Genomic DNA, 18892 nt, shown 5'->3' on the forward strand with positions numbered 1-18892 from the left:
AAGTCATTTCCGTGCTCCATTTGTCTGATTTCCCCTTTTGGGGCTCACCATAAAACATCCCCCAAAAGCCCAGCTCTTGTCCCTCGGGTTAGCTGCGATTGCTGGGTACCAAAACACCTCCTGTGCTGACATCTGTTGGCAAAAACTGTGCTGCATCATCCATGGTGTGTGACTTCTCATACTCTGGGTTTCAGTCTCAGCCCTTGAGGGTCCCAGAGACCACTTGTCTGTTTTACCTTCCCCTTAGGACCAAAGGAAGAAACCGTGAATGATTTTTGGAGGATGATCTGGGAGCAAAACACAGCAACAATTGTCATGGTGACCAACTTGAAAGAGAGGAAAGAGGTAGGTGCCAGAAAGCTTCTTAGGCTGGTGTCTAACCCAGCTGAATCTGGCACATCTCATGCCTGTGGGCATGTCTTGGAGCCAGTCCCAGGCATGAGAGGGACCAGAGCTCAGCTGCACCTGTCTTCTGTCCCCACAGTGTAAGTGTGCTCAGTACTGGCCAGACCAGGGCTGCTGGACCTACGGCAACATCCGAGTGTCCGTGGAGGACGTGACTGTCCTGGTGGATTACACTGTGCGGAAGTTCTGCATCCAGCAGGTGCCAGGGCTCGTGTCTCCCATCCCCTCCCCTCCCTTCCCATCCCCTCCCTTCCCTTCCCATCCCCTCCCATCCCATCCCATCCCATCCCATCCCATCCATCCCATCCCATCCCATCCCATCCCATCCCTTCCATCCCTCCCCTCTCCTCCTCTCCCCTTCCCTTCCCTTCCTTCCCTTCCCCTTCCCTTCCCTTCCCTTCCCTTCCCTTCCTTCCCTTCCCTTCCCTTCCCTTCCCTTCCCTTCCCTTCCCTTCCCTTCCCTTCCCTTCCCTTCCCTTCCCTTCCCTTCCCTTCCCTTCCCTTCCCTTCCCTTCCCTTCCCTTCCCTTCCCTTCCCTTCCCTTCCCTTCCCTTCCCTTCCCTTCCCTTCCCTTCCCTTCCTTCCCTTCCCTTCCCTTCCCTTCCCCCTTCCCTTCCCTCCCTTCCCTTCCCTTCCCTTCCCTTCCTTCCCTTCCCCTTCCCTTCCCCTTCCTTCCCCCTTCCCTTCCCCCTTTCCCTTCCCTTCCCTCCCTTCCCTTCCCTTCCCTTCCCCTTCCCTTCCCTTCCTTCCCTTCCCTTCCCTTCCCTTCCCTTCCCTTCCCTTCCCTTTCCCTTCCCCTTCCCTTCCCTTCCCTTCCCTTCCCTTCCCTTCCCTTCCCTTCCCTTCCTCCTTCCCTTCCTTCCCTTCCCTTCCCTTCCCTTCTCTTCCTTTCCCTTCCCCTTTCCCTTCTCTTCCCCTTCCCCTTTCCCTTTCCCTTTCCCTTCCCTTCCCCTTCCCTTTTCCCTTCCCCTTTCCCTTGCCTTCCCCTTTCCCTTGCCTTCCCCTGTGCTAGACATCCAACAGGTGCTGGTGAGCTCAGTGCTGGGGGCACTCCTGTTTAATCCCTTTATCAATGATGTTGACAAGGAGGTTGAGGGTACCCTCAGTACATTTGCAGCCAACACCAAGTTAGGTGGAAGTGTTGATCTGCTGGAGGGGGTAGGAAGGGATCTGGATAAGCTGGATCAATATGCTGAGGCCAATCACATGGCCTTCAGCAAGACCAAGTGCCAGGTCCTGTGCTTGGGTCACAACCCCCAGTGCTTGCTCCAGGCTTGGGGCAGAGTGGCTGGAAACTGCCTGGTGGAAAAGGACCTGGGAGTGTTAGTCAACAGCAGATGAACATGAGCCAGCAGTGTGCCCAGGTGGCCAAGAAGGCCAACAGCATCCTGGCCTGGATCAGTAATAGTGTGGCCAGCAGGACTAGAGGGAGATGATTGTCCCCTGGTACTGGGCACTGGTGAGGCCACACCTTGAGTATTGGAGTCGGTTTTGGGCTCCTCACTCCAAGAATGACATTGGAGCAGGTCCAGAGAAGGACAACAAAGCTGGTGAAGGGTTTGGAGAACAGGGCTGGAGAGGAGCAGCTGAGGGAACTGGGGCTGTTTAGTCTGGAGAAAAGGAGGCTGAGGGGAGACCTCACTGCTCTCTACAACTCCCTGAAAGGAGGTGGGATCCAGGTGGGGATCAGCCTCCTCTGCTCAGGTACAGGTGGTAGAACAAGAGGAAATGGCTTCAAATTGCTGCAGGGGAGGTTGAGGTTGGACATTAGGAAAAACTTCTGTGCTGAGAGGGTTCTCAAAAACTGGAACAGGCTGTGCAGGGAAGTGGTTGAATCCCCATCCCTGGATGTATTTGAAAGCCATTTAGATATGGTGCTCAAGGATATGGTGTAGTAGTAGAGTTAAATAATGGTTAGACTTGTTGATCTTGTTGGTCTTTTGCAGCCATAGTGATTCTGTGAGCTCCTCTAGTCCTTTGAGTTGCTGTGAGAGGAGAGTTGGGATGAAATAACTTCAGCATTCATTTTAAACTAGAGATACTAAGAACTTGCTCACCTTAACCATCCAGGAGCCTGTTCCCAGTGGGTACCAGCATGGTTATGCTGAGAGCAGGAGGGAAGCTGATGGATGCCAAGGCTGAAATTGAGTCCTGTCATAGTCCAGCAGTTGGTGTTAGCAGTGTCAGATCCTGCTGTTATCCTGGATACTTAATGCTTGCAAATAATCCCATTTATCCCATGAGCTGAGGCAGAGCCCAGTGTTGGGTTTGATGGCTTTCCATTCTCATTGCTGTTTTCTGCTGGCTCTGGGTGCCTTAGTCACTCTGTTTGTTTTCCTGCTGCTCTTGAAAGCAGACAAGGAAGAGCTGGTGACAGAAAACCTGTTTGGACCCTGAGTGGGGTTCTTCTGAGACTCACCCTTCACTCCAACAGCCTGGATGTGGGTGATTTCCTCTCCTGCTGTTAATACAAGGATGCTATGGGCAAGGATCAGAGAACTGTAGAATCATGGAGTGGTTTGGTTTGGAAGGAACCTTTAAAGGTCATCCAGTCCAACCTCCCTGCAGTCAGCAGGGACATCTGCAACTAGAGCAGGTTGCTCAGACCCCGAACAACCTGACCTGGGATGGTTCCAGGGATGGGGCATCTACCACCTCTCTGGGCAACCTGCACCAGTGTCTCCCCATCCTCAGTGGCAAAAATTTCTTCTTTCTCTCTAGTCTTTTAGTTTAGAACCATCACTACAGTCCCTGGTGAAAAGTCCCTCCCCATCTTTCCTGTGGCCCCCTTTAAGTACTGAAATACCACAAGAAGGTCTCCCTGGAGCCTTCTCTCCTCCAGGCTGAACAGCCTGGAGAAGGAGGGAAGCAGCAGCTTCTGTTTGAGCTGGCTGGGAACGGAGTACAGCAGCTTCTGTCAGGTTGGAGCTGGAGCCAAGCCCGGGCTGGCATCTCTCACCCCTGGGATGCAGGATGTGATGCTGGACAATTAAACTGTACTGCTGGTAGAGACTGACAAGCCTTTTGCCTGTGGACTCTAGTGAATTTGAAGCTGTCCAGCTGAGCCTTGGGGCTGCAGCTCCCTCTCTGCCCTTGTTCTGGGGGAAGGAAAGGAGATTTGAGGGGTTCCCGTTAACCGGAGTCCATGTTTCCCCTTCAGGTGGGCGATGTCACGAACAAGAAGCCTCAGCGCCTGGTGACACAGTTCCACTTCACCAGCTGGCCTGACTTTGGGGTCCCCTTCACCCCCATTGGGATGCTGAAGTTCTTGAAGAAAGTGAAGACATGTAATCCCCAGTATGCAGGAGCAATAGTGGTGCACTGCAGGTATGTCCTGGCCATGCTGACCTCAGCCTCTCCAGGGTCATAGAACCATAGAACCGTTGAGGTTGGAAGAGGCTTTTGAGATCATCAAGTCCAACTGCTCACCTAGAGCTCACAATCCCACCACTGCTTCTAAGCCTCTGCCACTAAACCATGTCCCTAAGCACCACATCCATGCCTCCAGGGATGGGGACTTCCCTGGGCAGCCACTTCCAGGGCTTGACAACCCTTTTGGGGAAGAAATTGTTCCTCATGTCCAGCCTAAACCTCCTCTGGTGCAACTTGTGGCTGTTTCCTTTTGTCCTGTTGCTTGGAGAAGAGACCCTGGCTCCAGCATCCTTTGAGGGAGTTGTAGAGGGCTAAACAAGCCCAGTTCCCTCATCCCTTCCTCATAAGACTTGTGTTCAGGGCCCTTCACCAGCTCAGTTGCTCTTCTTTGGATATGCTCCAGCACCAAAATGTCCTCCTTGTAGTGAGGGGCTACTTGGGAAGCATCTCCAGTGTAATACTAAAGGGATTTTTTTTTTTGGTTAGGCCTCTTTTATTTAACTTTCCCATGTTAAACAGGAATGTTCCACATGGGAATGTTAGGAAAAAATGGATCTGAATTGAATGAGCTTCTTGGAATCAGAGGATGGTGGTGTTAGAGCTTGTGTTAAGTGGTCACTTGAGAGAGCTGGATACTGAGTGAGCCAATCTAGGCACCATTGCTGGTGGCATCTCCCTTGGGCCTCTGCACAAGGAGGGCAAAATCACTTGTTGTGGGAAGCAGTACTCAGAATCACAGAATCAAGGAATTGCTTTGGTTGGAAAAGCCCTTTAAGATCATCCAGTCCAACCATTCTCTAACTCTGCTAAGGCTGCTGCTAAACCATGTCCCTCAGCACCACATCTCTGCCTCTTTGAAACACCTCCAGGGATGGGGATTCAACCACCTCCCTGGGGAGCCTGTTCCAGTCCTTGAGAACCCTACTGCCCAACTAACCCTGCTCAGCTGATAGTGTGCCTGTGAGTGGAGACCACCATGTTTAACCTCTCATGGAGGTGCTTTAGGCAGAGCAGAGCCACAGAGGTCCATGTTCCAGTAAGGGAAGGCCCCACAGTTAAAGCAGTGATGGTCACATTTTCAGCCTCCCAAATCCACCTTTCCAGCTTTCTTCTTGGGAGACAGCTGAGCTTTGTCTATCCATAGCCTCTGCTGGCCTGATCTTTCTTTTTCTCCTTAATGGTTCGGTTACCCCATCCGTATAGATATTCACAGTGGGGCTCGAGAGGGCTCTGGGCAGCCTGATCTAGTTGAGGGTGCCCCTGCTTACTGCAGTGGGGGTTGGACTGGAGTACCTTTGGAGGTCCCTTCCAACCTAGACCATTCTATGATTCTATGATTCTATACCAGCACAGATCAGGGCTTCCCTGTGGGCTCACCTTCACATGATGGGGGGTGGTTGGAAGGAGCAACAGGCAGCCCATGCAGATTCTAGAAGCTGTAGCTGGCTCAGCTTTCACTTTGGCTCACCCTGCTCAGCGCCTTCCTGCCCTCCAGCAGCTGCTGGAGGTGCTGTGCGCATCTCAGGCCATGCTGTGCGCCAGGCCGGGGACCTCTCTCCTCTCCAGAGCAGCTTTTGCTATTTACTCACTGCTGGGAAGCGCCTGGCTCGCTGCCGGCCGCTCTGGCAGGCAGGCCGAGGCCGGCAGGGCAGCCCTGAGCCCTGGTCCCTCTGCTCCCCCAGCGCCGGGGTGGGCCGCACCGGCACCTTCATCGTCATCGACGCCATGCTGGACATGATGCAGGCCGAGCGCAAGGTGGACGTCTATGGCTTCGTCAGCCGCATCCGCGCCCAGCGCTGCCAGATGGTACAGACCGACGTGAGTGTGCCCCCGGGGCCCTCTCCCGGCGCCCGCCCCTCCCACCTCTGCTCACCCCCCAGCCCCATGGCCTTCAGCACCAACCCTCCTTCGGCAAGGAGGCTGCAAAAAGGGAGCCTGCGGCTGGCTCCTGCTCTTTGTAATCTCCTTTGGAGAATTGTTTTGGTTGGAGGAGAGCTTTAGGGTCGTCGAGTGCCAACTGTCAACACGGCACTGCCAGGTCACCACTGAGCCGTGGCCATCAGCACCACCTCTACAGGGCTTTGAAATCCCTCTGGGGATGGGGACTCTGCCACTGCCCTGGGCAGCCTGGGCCAGGCCTTGACAACGCTCTTAGGAAAGAAATTGTTCCTTATGTCTAACCTAAACCTCCCCGGGTGCAACTTGAGGCCAGTTCCTCTTGTCCTACTGCTTGTTCCTTGGGAGAAGACACTGACCCCCACCTGGCTCCAACCTCCTTTCAGGGAGTTGTAGAGAGCCAGAAGGTCTCACCTCAGCCTCCTTTTCTCCAGGCTTGGGGAAGCTTTTGTGTCATGTCAGCTTTGAATAATGTAGTAAATAAGGTCCCAGTCCCTGCAGAGCAGCAGGAAGGTCCCAGAGAGGTGCCACCTGCCCAGTGAGGATAGGTGGGCAGTGGGTTTGCAGCCAGCACGTCCACTGACACTGGGTTGCCCTTGCTGAGCATGGACTGGAGGCTGATGGCTTCTCCCTGCAACCCCTGCAGATGCAGTATGTGTTTATATACCAAGCACTTCTGGAGCACTATCTCTATGGTGACACAGAGCTGGAGGTGACCTCATTGGAGATCCACCTTCAGAAGATCTACAACAAAGTGCCAGGGACCAGCAGCAATGGGCTGGAAGAGGAGTTCAAGGTGAGCATGGTTCTCATTCTGGTGGATCCACTAGGATGGTGCTGGTCTGCTGGGACCACTAGGTGCTTCCTTGGCCCTGGGTGGCTCTGAAACCTGCCTCTGCTTTCTCTCCTTCCTCTGCAGAAGCTCACTTCAATCAAAATTCAGAATGACAAGATGAGGACAGGCAATTTGCCAGCGAACATGAAGAAGAACAGGGTGCTTCAGATAATTCCATGTAAGTATCTGCCTGCTGGGTGTGGGGAGACAGGAGTCAGGCTGGAGAAATGGGCCAACAAGAACCTCAGGGTGTTCAACAAGGAGAAGTGCAAAGTCCTGAAGAAGAGAAGGCTCTGGGGGGTCTTATCTATGTCTATAAATCCCTAAAGGGGAGGTGCAAAGAGAACAGAGCCAGGCTCCTTCCAGTGGTGTCCAGTGGCAGGACCAGAGGCCATGGGCACAGACTGAAGCACAGGAGGGTGTCTCTGAACATCAGGAGACACTTTTTGACTGTGAGAATGACCAAGTACTGGCACAGATTGCCCAGGGAGGTTGTGAAGTCTCCTTTTCTGGAGATACCCAAAAGCCATCTGGACCACTCTGGGTGGTTCTGCCTGAGCAGGCTTTGGACCATGTGTCCTCCAGAGGTGCCTTCCAACCTCAACCCCTCTGGGGTTCTGTGAATGCTCAGGAGCTGTTGAGACATTTGTGCCTGCAGTAGTGGAGCCACAGAATAGCTGAGGTGGGAAGGGAGGAGGTCATCTGGTCCAGCCCCCTGCTCCAGCAGGGATAGCATGAAGGGATGGGGCAGAGTCAAGGGCAGGTAGGTTTTATGGCCAAATACAACTCTGCTCTTGGGCTTTCTTGCTTTCCTTCTGTCCTGTCACTGCCTTGACTTTTGTCTCAGTAGCTTTGTGCTCCTGACACTTTATGCCTCAAGGGAGAAAGGAGTCCTTGTGTTGAGCAGGTCTGCTCCTGGAGTCATCATCCCCTTCTCTCTCCCCAACCAGGGCATGAGAGAAGGCAGAACTAAGTCTCCTTGTCCCACTTGAGGCAAGGCTCTCCTTCCCAAATCTCTGTTGTCTCACCTAGGCCTTGGTGTCTTCCCAGGCCATGTGTGGTTATCAAAGAGTCATGCTTTGAAGGTCTTCCCCAAAACTCAGCTCATTGCCCTTCTGTTTCAGATGAGTTCAACCGAGTAATCATTCCAGTGAAGAGAGGTGAAGAGAACACAGACTACGTCAACGCTTCCTTCATTGACGTGAGTCTTCTTTCAGCTGCTTTCCATCTTCTACCCATGCTGCTTCCTATGAAAAGGAATTGTCCCAAAACACTCCTTCTCTGGGCTTTGTCAGGCTCTTTCCAGCTGAATTCGCTTCATGCCACCAGATGGTCTCCTGGGGTACATTTAGAAGAGTGTGTGTGGCCAGCAGGTCAAGGGAGGTTCTCCTCCCCCAGCTACTCTGCCCTGCTGAGACCACACCTGCAATACTGTGTCCAATTCTGGCCTCCCCAGCTCAAGAGGGACAGGGATCTGCTGGAGAGAGTCCAGTGGACGCTACGAGGATGCTGCAGGGACTGGAACTTCTCTGTGAGGAGGAAAGGCTGAGAGACCTGGGGCTGTTTAGCCTGGAGAAGAGCAGACTGAGAGGGGATCTGATCAATGACTACAAATATCTGAAGGGTGGGTGTCAAGAAGAAGGGGCCAGGCTCTTTTCAGTGGTGTCTTGTGACAGTACAAGGGGCAATGGGCACAAACTGAAGCCCAGAAGGTTCCACCTCAACATGAGGAAAAACTTCTTTACTGTGAGAGTTCTGGATCCCTGGAGCAGGTTGCTCAGAGAAGTTTCTCTGGAGATTTTCAAGATCCATCTGGATGCATTCCTATGTTACCTGCCCTAGGTGACTCTGCTTTGGCATGGGTCGGACTTGATGATCTCTGAAGGTCCCTTCCAATCCCTAACATTCTGTGATTCTGTGATTCTATGGCAGTGGTTCCTTCCTCCAAGAAACCTCTCTGTACATACAGTGTCCTTGTGACAAGGGTGGTGGGAGAGGAGAGCTGGAGCCTGAGCAGAGTCTCCACATGCTGGTCTCCCTTCTGCAACTCTGGGCTCTGCTGATGGCTCTGCAGAAGCAGATGCAGGTAGCCAGGGAAGTGATTGCTCCCTTGCACTGCTCATTTGGTCAGAAAACATCCAGCAGATTGGGTAAGGGAGCAGTACACAGATCCCAAAACCCTTGAGGAAAGCCAGGTCAATCCCATTACACCTGTCTGGGGGACAGGAGGAGGCAAGGCAGAGAGGTTAAGTGCTTTCCTCCCTGCAGGAAGGAGGCAAAGTGATTGCACATCCTTTTCTTGTGAGTAATGCTGTTGACTTGGGGGGACATCTCCTAGGAGTATCGATCTTGGTGCCATGGTGCTAGTGCTGGCTGCATGACAGAGCTTTGCTCTTTTCCAGCCCCATTTCTATTTTCATCTCCTAATAGCAGGGGCTTTTTTTTTTTTTCTTGCCCCAAATGAACAATTGCAGCCCTATGTTGAACCAGCAAAACCAGCATCCTCCCGTCTACAACCTCCCACATTAATAGCTCCCTGAAATCTCCTCTGCTGGGTGTCCCATGGGTCGCTCTGGCTGCAGGAGCGTCCGACACGGCACAGCTGGGAGCAGGGTGGAGATCAGAGAGCTGAAATGTCACCTCAGCCAGTTTTGGTGAGGATTTAATTTCCTGCCTCTGCTGAACTTTGCTTCAACGACAAGCTCCAAATGACGAAGTGTCTTTAGTCACAGTCTGCAGAGAGGCCACAGGGGGAATGTTGGAGGGAGGTTGGAAACAGAAGCATTTTCTGGCTGTGGAAGAGCTGGAGTCAGCCAGACTTAGGATGGGGTTTGTGTATCATGGATCATAGAATGGTTTGGGTTGGAGCAGATCTACAAAGGTCGTCTAGTCCAACCCCCCTGCAGTCAGCAAGGACATCTGCTCCTAGAGCAGGTTGCTCAGAGCCCCAAACAACCTCAACTGGAATGGTACCACAGATGGGGCATCTACCACCTCTCTGGGAAACCTGGGCCAGGGTCTCACCACCATCAGGGTAAAACAATTCTTCCTTCTCTCCCATCTGAATCTCTCTCTTCTAGTTTCAAACCATCACTGCTTGTCCTGTCACAACAGGCCCTGATAAAAATCTGTCCCAATCCTTCCTGCAGGCCTCCTGAAGCACTGAAAGGCCACCAGAAGGGATCCCTGGAGCCTTCTTCTCTCCAGGCTCAACAACCCCAACTCTCAACCTGGCCTCACAGCAGAGGGCTTCCAGCCCTCCCAGCATTGCTATGGCCTCCTCTGGCCCTGCTCCAACAGGTCCATGTCTGTGCTGTGCTGAGCACTACAGAGCTGGCCCCAGCTCTACAGGTGGGCTCTCAGCAGAACAAAGGGGTAGAATCTCCTCCCTTGAAGTGATTTACACAGTCCTGATGCTCCTGAAGTGCAGCTGAGCTTGGTAGCCCCACCATGTCCAAGAGCCTTCCTCCCTCTGCTCCCACATCCAGGCAGTGCCAGCTCACCTCTGTCCCTGTGTTCCCATCACAGGGCTATCGCCAGAAGGACTCCTACATTGCCAGCCAGGGACCACTGCAGCACACGATAGAGGACTTCTGGAGGATGATCTGGGAGTGGAAATCCTGCTCCATAGTGATGCTCACGGAGCTGGAGGAGAGAGGCCAGGTGAGTGCCCAGGGATAGCTGCATTTAAGGACCAGCAAAACACATCAGGGACACCCCTTAATATGCCCCATTGGCCCCAGCACTGCCCATGCCACATGTGTTGGGTGCTACTTCCCCCCTTTTCTGGTAGCAAAAACAATTCACCCTTCACTTCCAATGCAAAGAATCCAGTTGTTTGTAGACCCGGAGTTGCAACTCTGAACCTTCAGTTCTCAAAGCACCTTTGGGTGCAGGAGGCAGCTCCTCTCTGAAGCAAGCCTGTGGGATGCCACCTGGTTTTGGGCAGCTGCCAGCCTTAGGAGAATCATAGAATCATGGCATGGTTTGGGTTGGAAGGGACCTTTAAAGGTCATCTAGTCCACCATCCCTGCAGTGAGCAGGATGCCCTCTGAAGGGAAAGTAGACAACTTCTTCTGTTCAAGCCCATGAGAAAACCAGAGGGTCTTCACCCTGCCTCCTCCTGCTCTCCCAGGAGAAGTGTGCCCAGTACTGGCCATCTGATGGCTCTGTGTCCTATGGAGACATCACTGTGGAGCTGAAAAAAGAGGAGGAGTGTGAGAGCTACACGGTGCGGGACCTGCTGGTAACAAACACAAGGGTAAGAGTGTGGCCTTCCCCCTGCAGGGAGCTCTGGCTGCTCTTGAGTTTGGCTGCCATCAGCTCTTGCTGATGTTTATGGTGCTTTGTGAGTCCTCTTGCAAGTGCTGTACCTCCCCCCTGGCATCTTCAGCCCCATCCATCATCTCCCTGTCATCCCATCATAGCATCCATCCACTTCAATCCCATCTTGGTACCTGTGCTTCCTTCCCACCACTGAGAGTTCTTCTCCTGCTAATAGCTTCTCATCTAGTCCCCCTGCTGGTGCTACCCAGCAGCCCTCATCCTCCTCCTGCCTTGTCCCTGTGCCCACCACCCAGCAGCCCTCATCGTCCTCCTGCCTAGTCCCTGTGCTCACCACCCAGCCTCTCTCCTGCTCCCCATTCCACACATCCTGCCCTGCTCCATGCTCTGGGAATGCCTCCTCTCCACAAATGGACATCCTTCCTGAGTGGATGGTCTTCCCAAAGCCCTGAGCTGCTGGGTTTCTTGGTATGAGTCTCCTGAAAACTTCCTGACCTCGAGCTGTGCTCTTCCACCAGGAAAACAAGAGCCGGCAGATCCGGCAGTTTCACTTCCATGGCTGGCCAGAAGTTGGGATCCCTGGGGATGGGAAGGGAATGATCAACATCATTGCAGCTGTGCAGAAGCAGCAGCAGCAGTCTGGCAACCACCCAATCACTGTGCACTGCAGGTAAGGCCTGGGTGAAGCCAGGGGTTGGCCACCCCTCCAAGAGGGCCTGCTCTCCAAGGAGCTTGGGAGATGATCAAAGGTCCTTCAGAAGACTTGGGCTGCATTGGAGCAGCCCAGGCAGATGTGGTATGGGGTTCTCCTGCTTGACTGAGCTCGTGTAGAGTGTGTCCTAGCTAAACTGGGAGAGGACAGGGCTCCTCCAGTTAGTTCTCTGATAGTTCCCCTATGAATTGTCCCCTGAGCAAAGCCAGCATGGATGGTTTCCTTTACCTTCTTGATTCTCTTTGCCAGTGCTGGAGCAGGAAGAACAGGCACCTTCTGTGCACTCAGCACTGTCCTGGAGAGGGTGAAGGCAGAAGGGATTCTCGACGTCTTTCAGACAGTGAAGAGTCTGAGACTACAGAGGCCACATATGGTGCAGACACTGGTAAGTGCAGCTGAGTGCCCCCACGCCCCTCCTGCCACCCCAAACCTCAGCAGGAGCAGGCAGGGGACTCAATGTTGGGTAAAGACTTCCTCAGATGAAGGATTCTCTCTTCATGAGGGGAGGGATGACCTGCTGGAAAGCAGCTCCACAGAGAGGGACCTGGGAGTACTGGTGGACAAGTTGCTCATGAGCCAGCAATGTGCTCTTGTGGCCAAGAAGGCCAACGGTCTCCTGGGGTGCATTAAGAAGAGTGGTCAGTAGGTCAAGGGAGGTTCTCCTCCCCCTCTGCTCTGCCCTAGGGAGGCCACATCTGGAGTACTGGGTCCAGTTCTGGGCTCCCCAGTCCAAGAGAGGCAGGGAACTACTGGAGAGAATCCAGCACAGGGCCACCAAGATGCTGAGGGGATTGGAATATCTCTCATGAGAAAAGGCTGAGAGCCCTGGGGCTGTTTAGCCTGGAGAAGAGCAGTCAGAGAGATCTGATCAATGCTCCACAGGAGCTAAAGGGCCTGTGGGGGACAAGAGGATGGGGCCAGACTCATTTCACTGGTGCCCAGCAACTGGACAAGGGGCACTGGGCACAAACTGGAGCCCAGGAGGTTCTGTCTGAACAGGAGGGAAAACTTTGCTGTGTGGGTGCTGGAGACCTGGGGCAGGCTGCCCAGAGAGATCGTGGAGTCTCCTTCTCTGCAGAGATTCCAAACCCACCTGGACATTGTGATCCTGGACAAGCTGCTGTGGGGTGACCCTGCTTCAGCAGGGGGGTTGGACTGAATGATCTCCAGAGGTCCTGCTTTAGCAGGAGGGTTGGACTGAATGATCTCCAGAGGTCCTGCTTTAGCAGGGGGGTTGGACTGAATGATCTCCAGAGGTCCTGCTTTAGCAGGAGGGTTGGACTGAATGATCTCCAGAGGTCCTGCTTTAGCAGGAGGGTTGGACTGAATGATCTCCAGAGGTCCTGCTTTAGCAGGGGGGTTGGACTGAATGATCTCCAGAGGTCCTGCTTTAGCAGGAGGGTTGGACTGAATGATCTCCAGAGGTCCTGCTTTAGCAGGAGGGTTGGACTGAATGATCTCCAGAGGTCCTGCTTTAGCAGGAGGGTTGGACTGAATGATCTCCAGAGGTCCTGCTTTAGCAGGGGGGTTGGACTGAATGATCTCCAGAGGTCCTGTTTTAGCAGGAGGGTTGGACTGAATGATCTCCAGAGGTCCTGCTTTGGCAGGAGGGTTGGACTAGACAATCTTCAGAGGTCCATTCCAAGCCCCACCACACTGTGACTGTAAATTCCCATGGTCTAATTCTGCTCTTTCCCTACATCCCCCCAGGAACAGTACGAATTCTGCTACAAGGTGGTGCAGGAATACATCGACGCCTTCTCGGACTACGCCAACTTCAAGTGAAGAAGGAGAAGAAAAACAACCAACAAAATCCACACCCTGAAAAACAAAATGACAGAAGAGTTGCCTTCTTTAATATTTTGTAATATTCTGTTTGTTAATATAACCCCTGCCCCCTCAAAAAAAAAAAAAAACCAAAAAAAAAGAACCAACAAAAAACCAAGCTGTGTATATATCTTACCTGGGTTAGAGGTTGGTACCATAAGCTTCATATTAGCTGGAGATTTTATGTGTAGCAAAGTGTTAGTGCACATCCTGTTGGCTCCTCTTTTTTTTTTTTTTTTTTGGGGGGGGGGTTGGTTTGTTGGGGGGGTTGTTTGGTTTTTTTCTTATTTTATTTTTATTTTTTCCAATGTTTTATTGGGGAATTAAATAGCATTGCTGTTTGGATTAATATTGTCACCCCACCTCTCTTCTAGAGAGCTGAGGTTTGTTTGTAAATCTTATTTTTGGGTTGTTTTGGTTTTTTTTTTCTTTTGAGGGAGTAAAGGCTTTCTAAAAAAAAAAAAATACAGCAAGAAGCTCTCATCTGAAAGAACAAGAAAAAAGAATTGACCTACAGACCCTCCTGAAAAATCCCAAACCACCTACAGCCCCCCCTGAAAAATCCCAAACCACCTACAGCCCCACCAGTTTTTCTGGACCTGCAGAGAAGTGGTTTCATGGAATCCTAGAATGGCTCAGGTTGGAAGGGACCTCAGAGATCATCTTCTCCAACCCCCCTGCCATGGGCAAGGACACCTCAACAAGACCAGGTTGCCCAGGGCCTCGTCCAGCCTGGCCTTGAACACCCCTAGGGAGGAGGCATCCACAAGCTCTCTGGGCAATCTGTTCCAGAATCTCACCACCCTTGTCCTGAAGAACTTCTTCCTGTGATCCAGTCTAACCCTACTCTCCCTAACCTTCAAACCATTCCCCCTTGTCCTGCCTCTAGACACACTCATGGAAAGTCCCTCTGCAGCCTTCCTGTAGAATCTCTTCAGTTATTGGAAGGCAGCTCTAAGGTCCCCCCAGATCCTTCTCTTCTCCAGGCTGAACACCCCCAGCTCCCTCAGCCTGTCCTCACAGTGAGGTGCTCCAGCCCTTGGATCATCTTTGTGGCCTCCTATGGACTCACTCCAACAGCTCTGTGTCCTTATGCTGGGGACACCAGAACAGGACCCAGTGTTCAAGATGGGATTTCCTATTTTTTGTTGCTGGTCAGCTCTTTGAAAAACAAAAAGGAAGGGGGAAAAAAACCCACAAAATAGCAACTTCTGTCTGTGTCTGTGTGGATAAGAAGGCCAATGGCATGCTGGGATGCATCAAGAAATGTGTGGCAAGCAGGTTGAGGGAGCTTTTCTTCCCCCTCTACTCTGCCCTGGGGAAACCACATTTGGAGTACCTGTGTCCAGTTCTGGGCTTCCCAGTTCAAGAAGGACAGGGACTTGCTGGAGAAGGTAGAGCAAAAGGCTACAAAGCTGCTGAGGGGACTGGGACATCTCTCTGATGAGGAATGACTAAGAGAATTGGGGGGGTTTAGTCTGGAAAAGAGAAGACAGTGGGGATCTCATCAATGCTGCTCAATACTTGAAGGATGGGTGTCAGGATGGGACCAGGCTTTTTTCAGTGGTGCCCAGTGACAGGACAAGGAGCAACAGGCACAGACTTGAACATACGAATTTCTATCTAAACATGAGGAACTTCTTTAATTTAAGGGTGGGAGAGCACTGCAACAGGCTGCCCAGAGATGTGGTGGAATCTCCATCCCTGGAGACATTCCAAACCCACCTGGACATGTTCCTGTGTGACCTTCTCTAGGTGACCCTGCCTTGGCAGGGGGGTTGGACTCGATGATCTCCAGAGGTTCCTTCCAACCCCTACCCATGCTATGATGCTGTGAAATACCCTGATTTTTGTATCCAAAAGTTTCCTCCTTCAGGCACAGGCCACCACGTGCTGCCAGTTTGGAAGCCCTAACGACCACAGCAGCAGCTGGTGGGATTTCAGTGGAGGCTCCATGTTTGAGATTTGGGTTATCAGAGAAGAAGGCAAAAAAATAACTCCTGGTTTTTATCATTTCCCTGCCAGGAGAAGTCAAACATGAGGAAATCCTAACACTGGTGATGGGCCAGGGCATGAGAAGAATCCAAAGGGTCAAGAAGAGTCCTGAGGACCCAAGAGTGCATCATTTCTATAGTGAAAAAGAAAAAAAAAAGAAAGAAAGAAGGTTAATTTGGTTGATTTGAGCAGTTTTGTTGTTATGGAGAGGTGGTTAATGAAACCCTCACCTGGTTCCTCCTACAACTGGGGGGACCCTGCCCTGGTTAACTGGGACAGCTCCATCCCCTGCCTCAGGCACTGGGAGAACTGGGTTCAGGGGGAGGTTTCACCCCAAGGGTTGAGCTGGGCATGCGGGGTGGTGATAGAGAGCACAGGGAAGTGGCAGAGATCAGGGATGGTGACATTCCTGCCCAGCAAGACGCAGAGGACGTGGGGTGGAAAGCTGGGAAATTGTGGAAAAATCCACTCCGTGAGCTGAGGTATCTGAATTTTCCAGCATAGCTTTTCCATCCAGGTGGGATTTCCTGGGGGAAATTACTTGGTAGGGGCACACAGGCAAAGGGAACCCCCCCACAGCAACCCAAAATGTCCCCCAGAAATGACCTTGCTGCTGGCCTCTCTTCATTCCCTGGCACCCCCCCAGGAACTCAAAATCATCACTTCCTTAACTCCTGAATTTTCGGGGAGGTGAGGTGTCTTTTTTCCCCCTCCCTTCCTTCCTGTCCCAGATGGTTGCAGGACAGAATAATTTTGGGGGTCTGGGGAGCTGACCACAATCTGCCATGGTCCCATCCTGCCACATCCAACAGCAAACAGCAGACATGAGCAGCTGCTGAAGATAATCCCAGGCCAGATCCTGCCTAAATCCCTTTCCAGGGCTCCACATCCCTGAGCCAGGGGCTTTGGACCATGTGGTCATGGCCAGCATCCAGCCCCAGTTTGGGGGTGATCGACTCAAAACAGGGGGAAAAGTGGTGAAACTGGGGCTGAGTGTGGAAACTGAGGCAGGGAGGGTTTGCTCCCTCATCTTCACCAAGAGCATCTCCTGGGGGCTGCTGAGCACCTCCTGGACGTTTTGTCTGTGGGGCTGTGGACCATCTGGGCTGGATCCAGCCCTTTTCCAGCTGCTGGCAGCTGCAGCACTGTCCAAGAGGTCATGATCCCCCACGGGAGCGGCGGCAGGACCAACGTCACCATCGGCCAGCCCTACAAATAGCAGTGCCCAGCCCAGGCTGGCCACTGCTGCAGCTGGACACAGCCACCACCGGCACCCATCCGGCCAGGTGAGGCTGCCCCGGCAGCGGGGTGCTGGGTGGGTGGGAGCTGATGGTATGCAGGGACTGCAGAGTGGGTGACCGTGCTCACCCCAAATCAGACCCCAATGGTATCCCCATGCTGGAGCCAAACTCCAGCAGCTCCCATGGGTGCACTTTCCCTCTAGCATCTCCATCCTCTACCCAAAGAGCATCCTGGGGTGGTCACCTCCTCCATCTCTCCATCCCTAACCCACCCTAAGCAGCACCCATGAGTGCTCATAGCCTCCAGCATCTACATCCCCAAACCCACCCCAGATGGGACCCTGGACTCTCCATCTTTGCTGGACCCAAACCAGCCCAAGAAGCACCCGTGGGTGCTCATCCCTCTAGCACCTCCACCCCCAAGCCCCCAGCACCCCACTGGGGTGGGTGCTGGTGAGACAGGAATCACTCTGCCCCCCACAGCCCCCTCCCCAAGGCTATGGCACCCCGCGGGTCCCTGCTGCTGCTGCTGGCACTGCTGCTGCTGGTCACCCACTGCCCGGGCCAGCACTGGTCCCACGGCTGGTATCCGGGGGGCAAGCGGGACCTCGGGACCCCCCCGGCCCTGCAGGTAGGACCTTCCTCAGGGTGACACCCCCACCCCACCCGCCCCGTGTGGCATATCCCATCCAGGGGGATCCCCCTCTGTGATTATCTCCCCGCCACGGGTTCCCCCCTTCGGATTTCCTCCATCCCCCGCTTATCTCCCTCTCCCACCGCGTTTCACACACGCCCCCGTAACCATCACCCCAACCCGGGTAACACTTCCCCAAATCATCACATCCCCCCCTCGGATTTAGCCTGCACCCCCCTCCCCAGATTATACCCCCCTGTTAGCCTCTCCAGATCACCCCCTCGGAATTACACCCCCAGAGCATCCTCATGGACACACCCCCGCCCGGCTCACTCCTGATTAACCACCTCCAGCCCGGAGTTTTTGTGTCGTGTCCCACCCCCATGCTGGTCGCTCTCCCGCAGGTCCCGGCCCCACTCTGCCGTTGCCGTCCCTCTCCGCCTTGCCCCCCCCAGCAGCCGCCGGCCCCGCGGCGGGAGGAGCCGCTGCTGGTGAGCGGGGACCGGGCTGGGCGGGGACCGGCACCGGGCTGGGGGTACCGGGGAAGGACAGCTACCGACCCCCGGCCCGCTCCCCGCAGGGGGCTGCGCTGCGGTGAGCGGCACCGGCCGAGACCCCGGGGACAGACCGACAGACCAGCCCCAGGACAGACTGACCCCACCCGGGGACCGACATTCGCACATGCCCCTGGGAGCGGCCAAACGGCCACCCGCGAGCAATAAAAGGGCTCCGGGGAACCCTGTGCTGAGTGATGGCAGCTGTGGCAGGGCGGGGGATGGTGGTCTAGTGGGGGAGGGTCCCGCATGGGTGTGTGCTGGGGCCGGGGGTCTTGTCCTACAGGTGTCTGTGCCCCGTGGGTGGGTTTCTGTCTCGAGGAGCTGCCATGTCCCGTGGGGGGGGTCTTTGTCCCATGTGGTGGGGTCCGTGCGGCTCCGTGGCCCACGAATGTGTCTCCCGTGGGGAGGGTATGTGTCCCGAGCAACTGCCGCGTCCCCTGGCGGGGGTGTCTGTCCCGTAGCGGGGGTTCTGTGCGTGCCAAAAGGGTGTCCGTGTCCTGTATGTGGGGTCTGTGTCCCGCGGGGAGCTCCCATGCCCCGGGGGGTGCCCAGGGAGAGGGCTGTCTCCCGTGGTGGGCCTGTGTCTTTTGGGGGGCCGTCTTTTATGGGCGAAGTTATGTGTCCCGGGGTCCCGCGTCCCGTGGGATGCCGTGTCCCGGGGAGGTACCGTATGCCGCAGGGCTGCGTCTATGCAGGGGGAATTCCCTGTCCCACGAGTGTCCCGTGCCACACGGGTATCCGCGGGGTGGGGGGAAGTTCCCTGTGCTGCAAGGGATCCCGTGTCCTGGCGGGAGGACTCCCGTGGGTGCGTTCCATGTCCCGCAAGGCATCTCTTGCCCCACGAGTTTCCCGTGGGGGTGTTCCCCGTTTCAAGGGAATCCCATGGCGGGATTCCTGGCCTAGGGTGACTTTTCCCTCTCCCGGGGTGATCAGGTGTGCCGTGAAGCACTCCTGTCCCGGGGGCCGGTTTCCCTGCACCACCTGGCGCTTAGGGACATGGCTTAGTGCTGGGTCGAAGGCTGGACTGGGTGATCTTGGAGGTCTCTTCCGGCCAGGTGCTCTCCCTGGCTCTGTGGTTCTGTTTCCCGCCAAGCCTCGCTCCTTCTCCCGTCGTGCCCTGGGGCGGGGCAGTTG

The 18892-nt window shown here is 54.3% G+C and overlaps 1 protein-coding gene across 1 annotated transcript in view; it reads left to right on the top strand.

Moving 5' to 3' along the window:
• PTPRA (protein tyrosine phosphatase receptor type A) overlaps positions 1–13346 on the top strand; it is a 110568-nt gene extending 97222 nt beyond the window's left edge. Inside the window, exons 12-23 of the mRNA XM_054391556.1 lie at positions 248–345; positions 485–604; positions 3566–3732; positions 5460–5595; positions 6320–6469; positions 6593–6686; positions 7633–7709; positions 10037–10171; positions 10644–10769; positions 11311–11462; positions 11754–11889; positions 13215–13346. Coding sequence (XP_054247531.1) covers positions 248–345; positions 485–604; positions 3566–3732; positions 5460–5595; positions 6320–6469; positions 6593–6686; positions 7633–7709; positions 10037–10171; positions 10644–10769; positions 11311–11462; positions 11754–11889; positions 13215–13289 — 1466 coding nt within the window. The 3' untranslated portion in view covers positions 13290–13346. The remainder of the gene's footprint in view (positions 1–247; positions 346–484; positions 605–3565; positions 3733–5459; positions 5596–6319; positions 6470–6592; positions 6687–7632; positions 7710–10036; positions 10172–10643; positions 10770–11310; positions 11463–11753; positions 11890–13214) is intronic.
• Positions 13347–18892: the final 5546 nt, after the last annotated feature.

This window comes from Indicator indicator, chromosome 23 (genome assembly GCF_027791375.1).
Source record: "Indicator indicator isolate 239-I01 chromosome 23, UM_Iind_1.1, whole genome shotgun sequence".
Taxonomy (NCBI): domain Eukaryota; kingdom Metazoa; phylum Chordata; class Aves; order Piciformes; family Indicatoridae; genus Indicator; species Indicator indicator.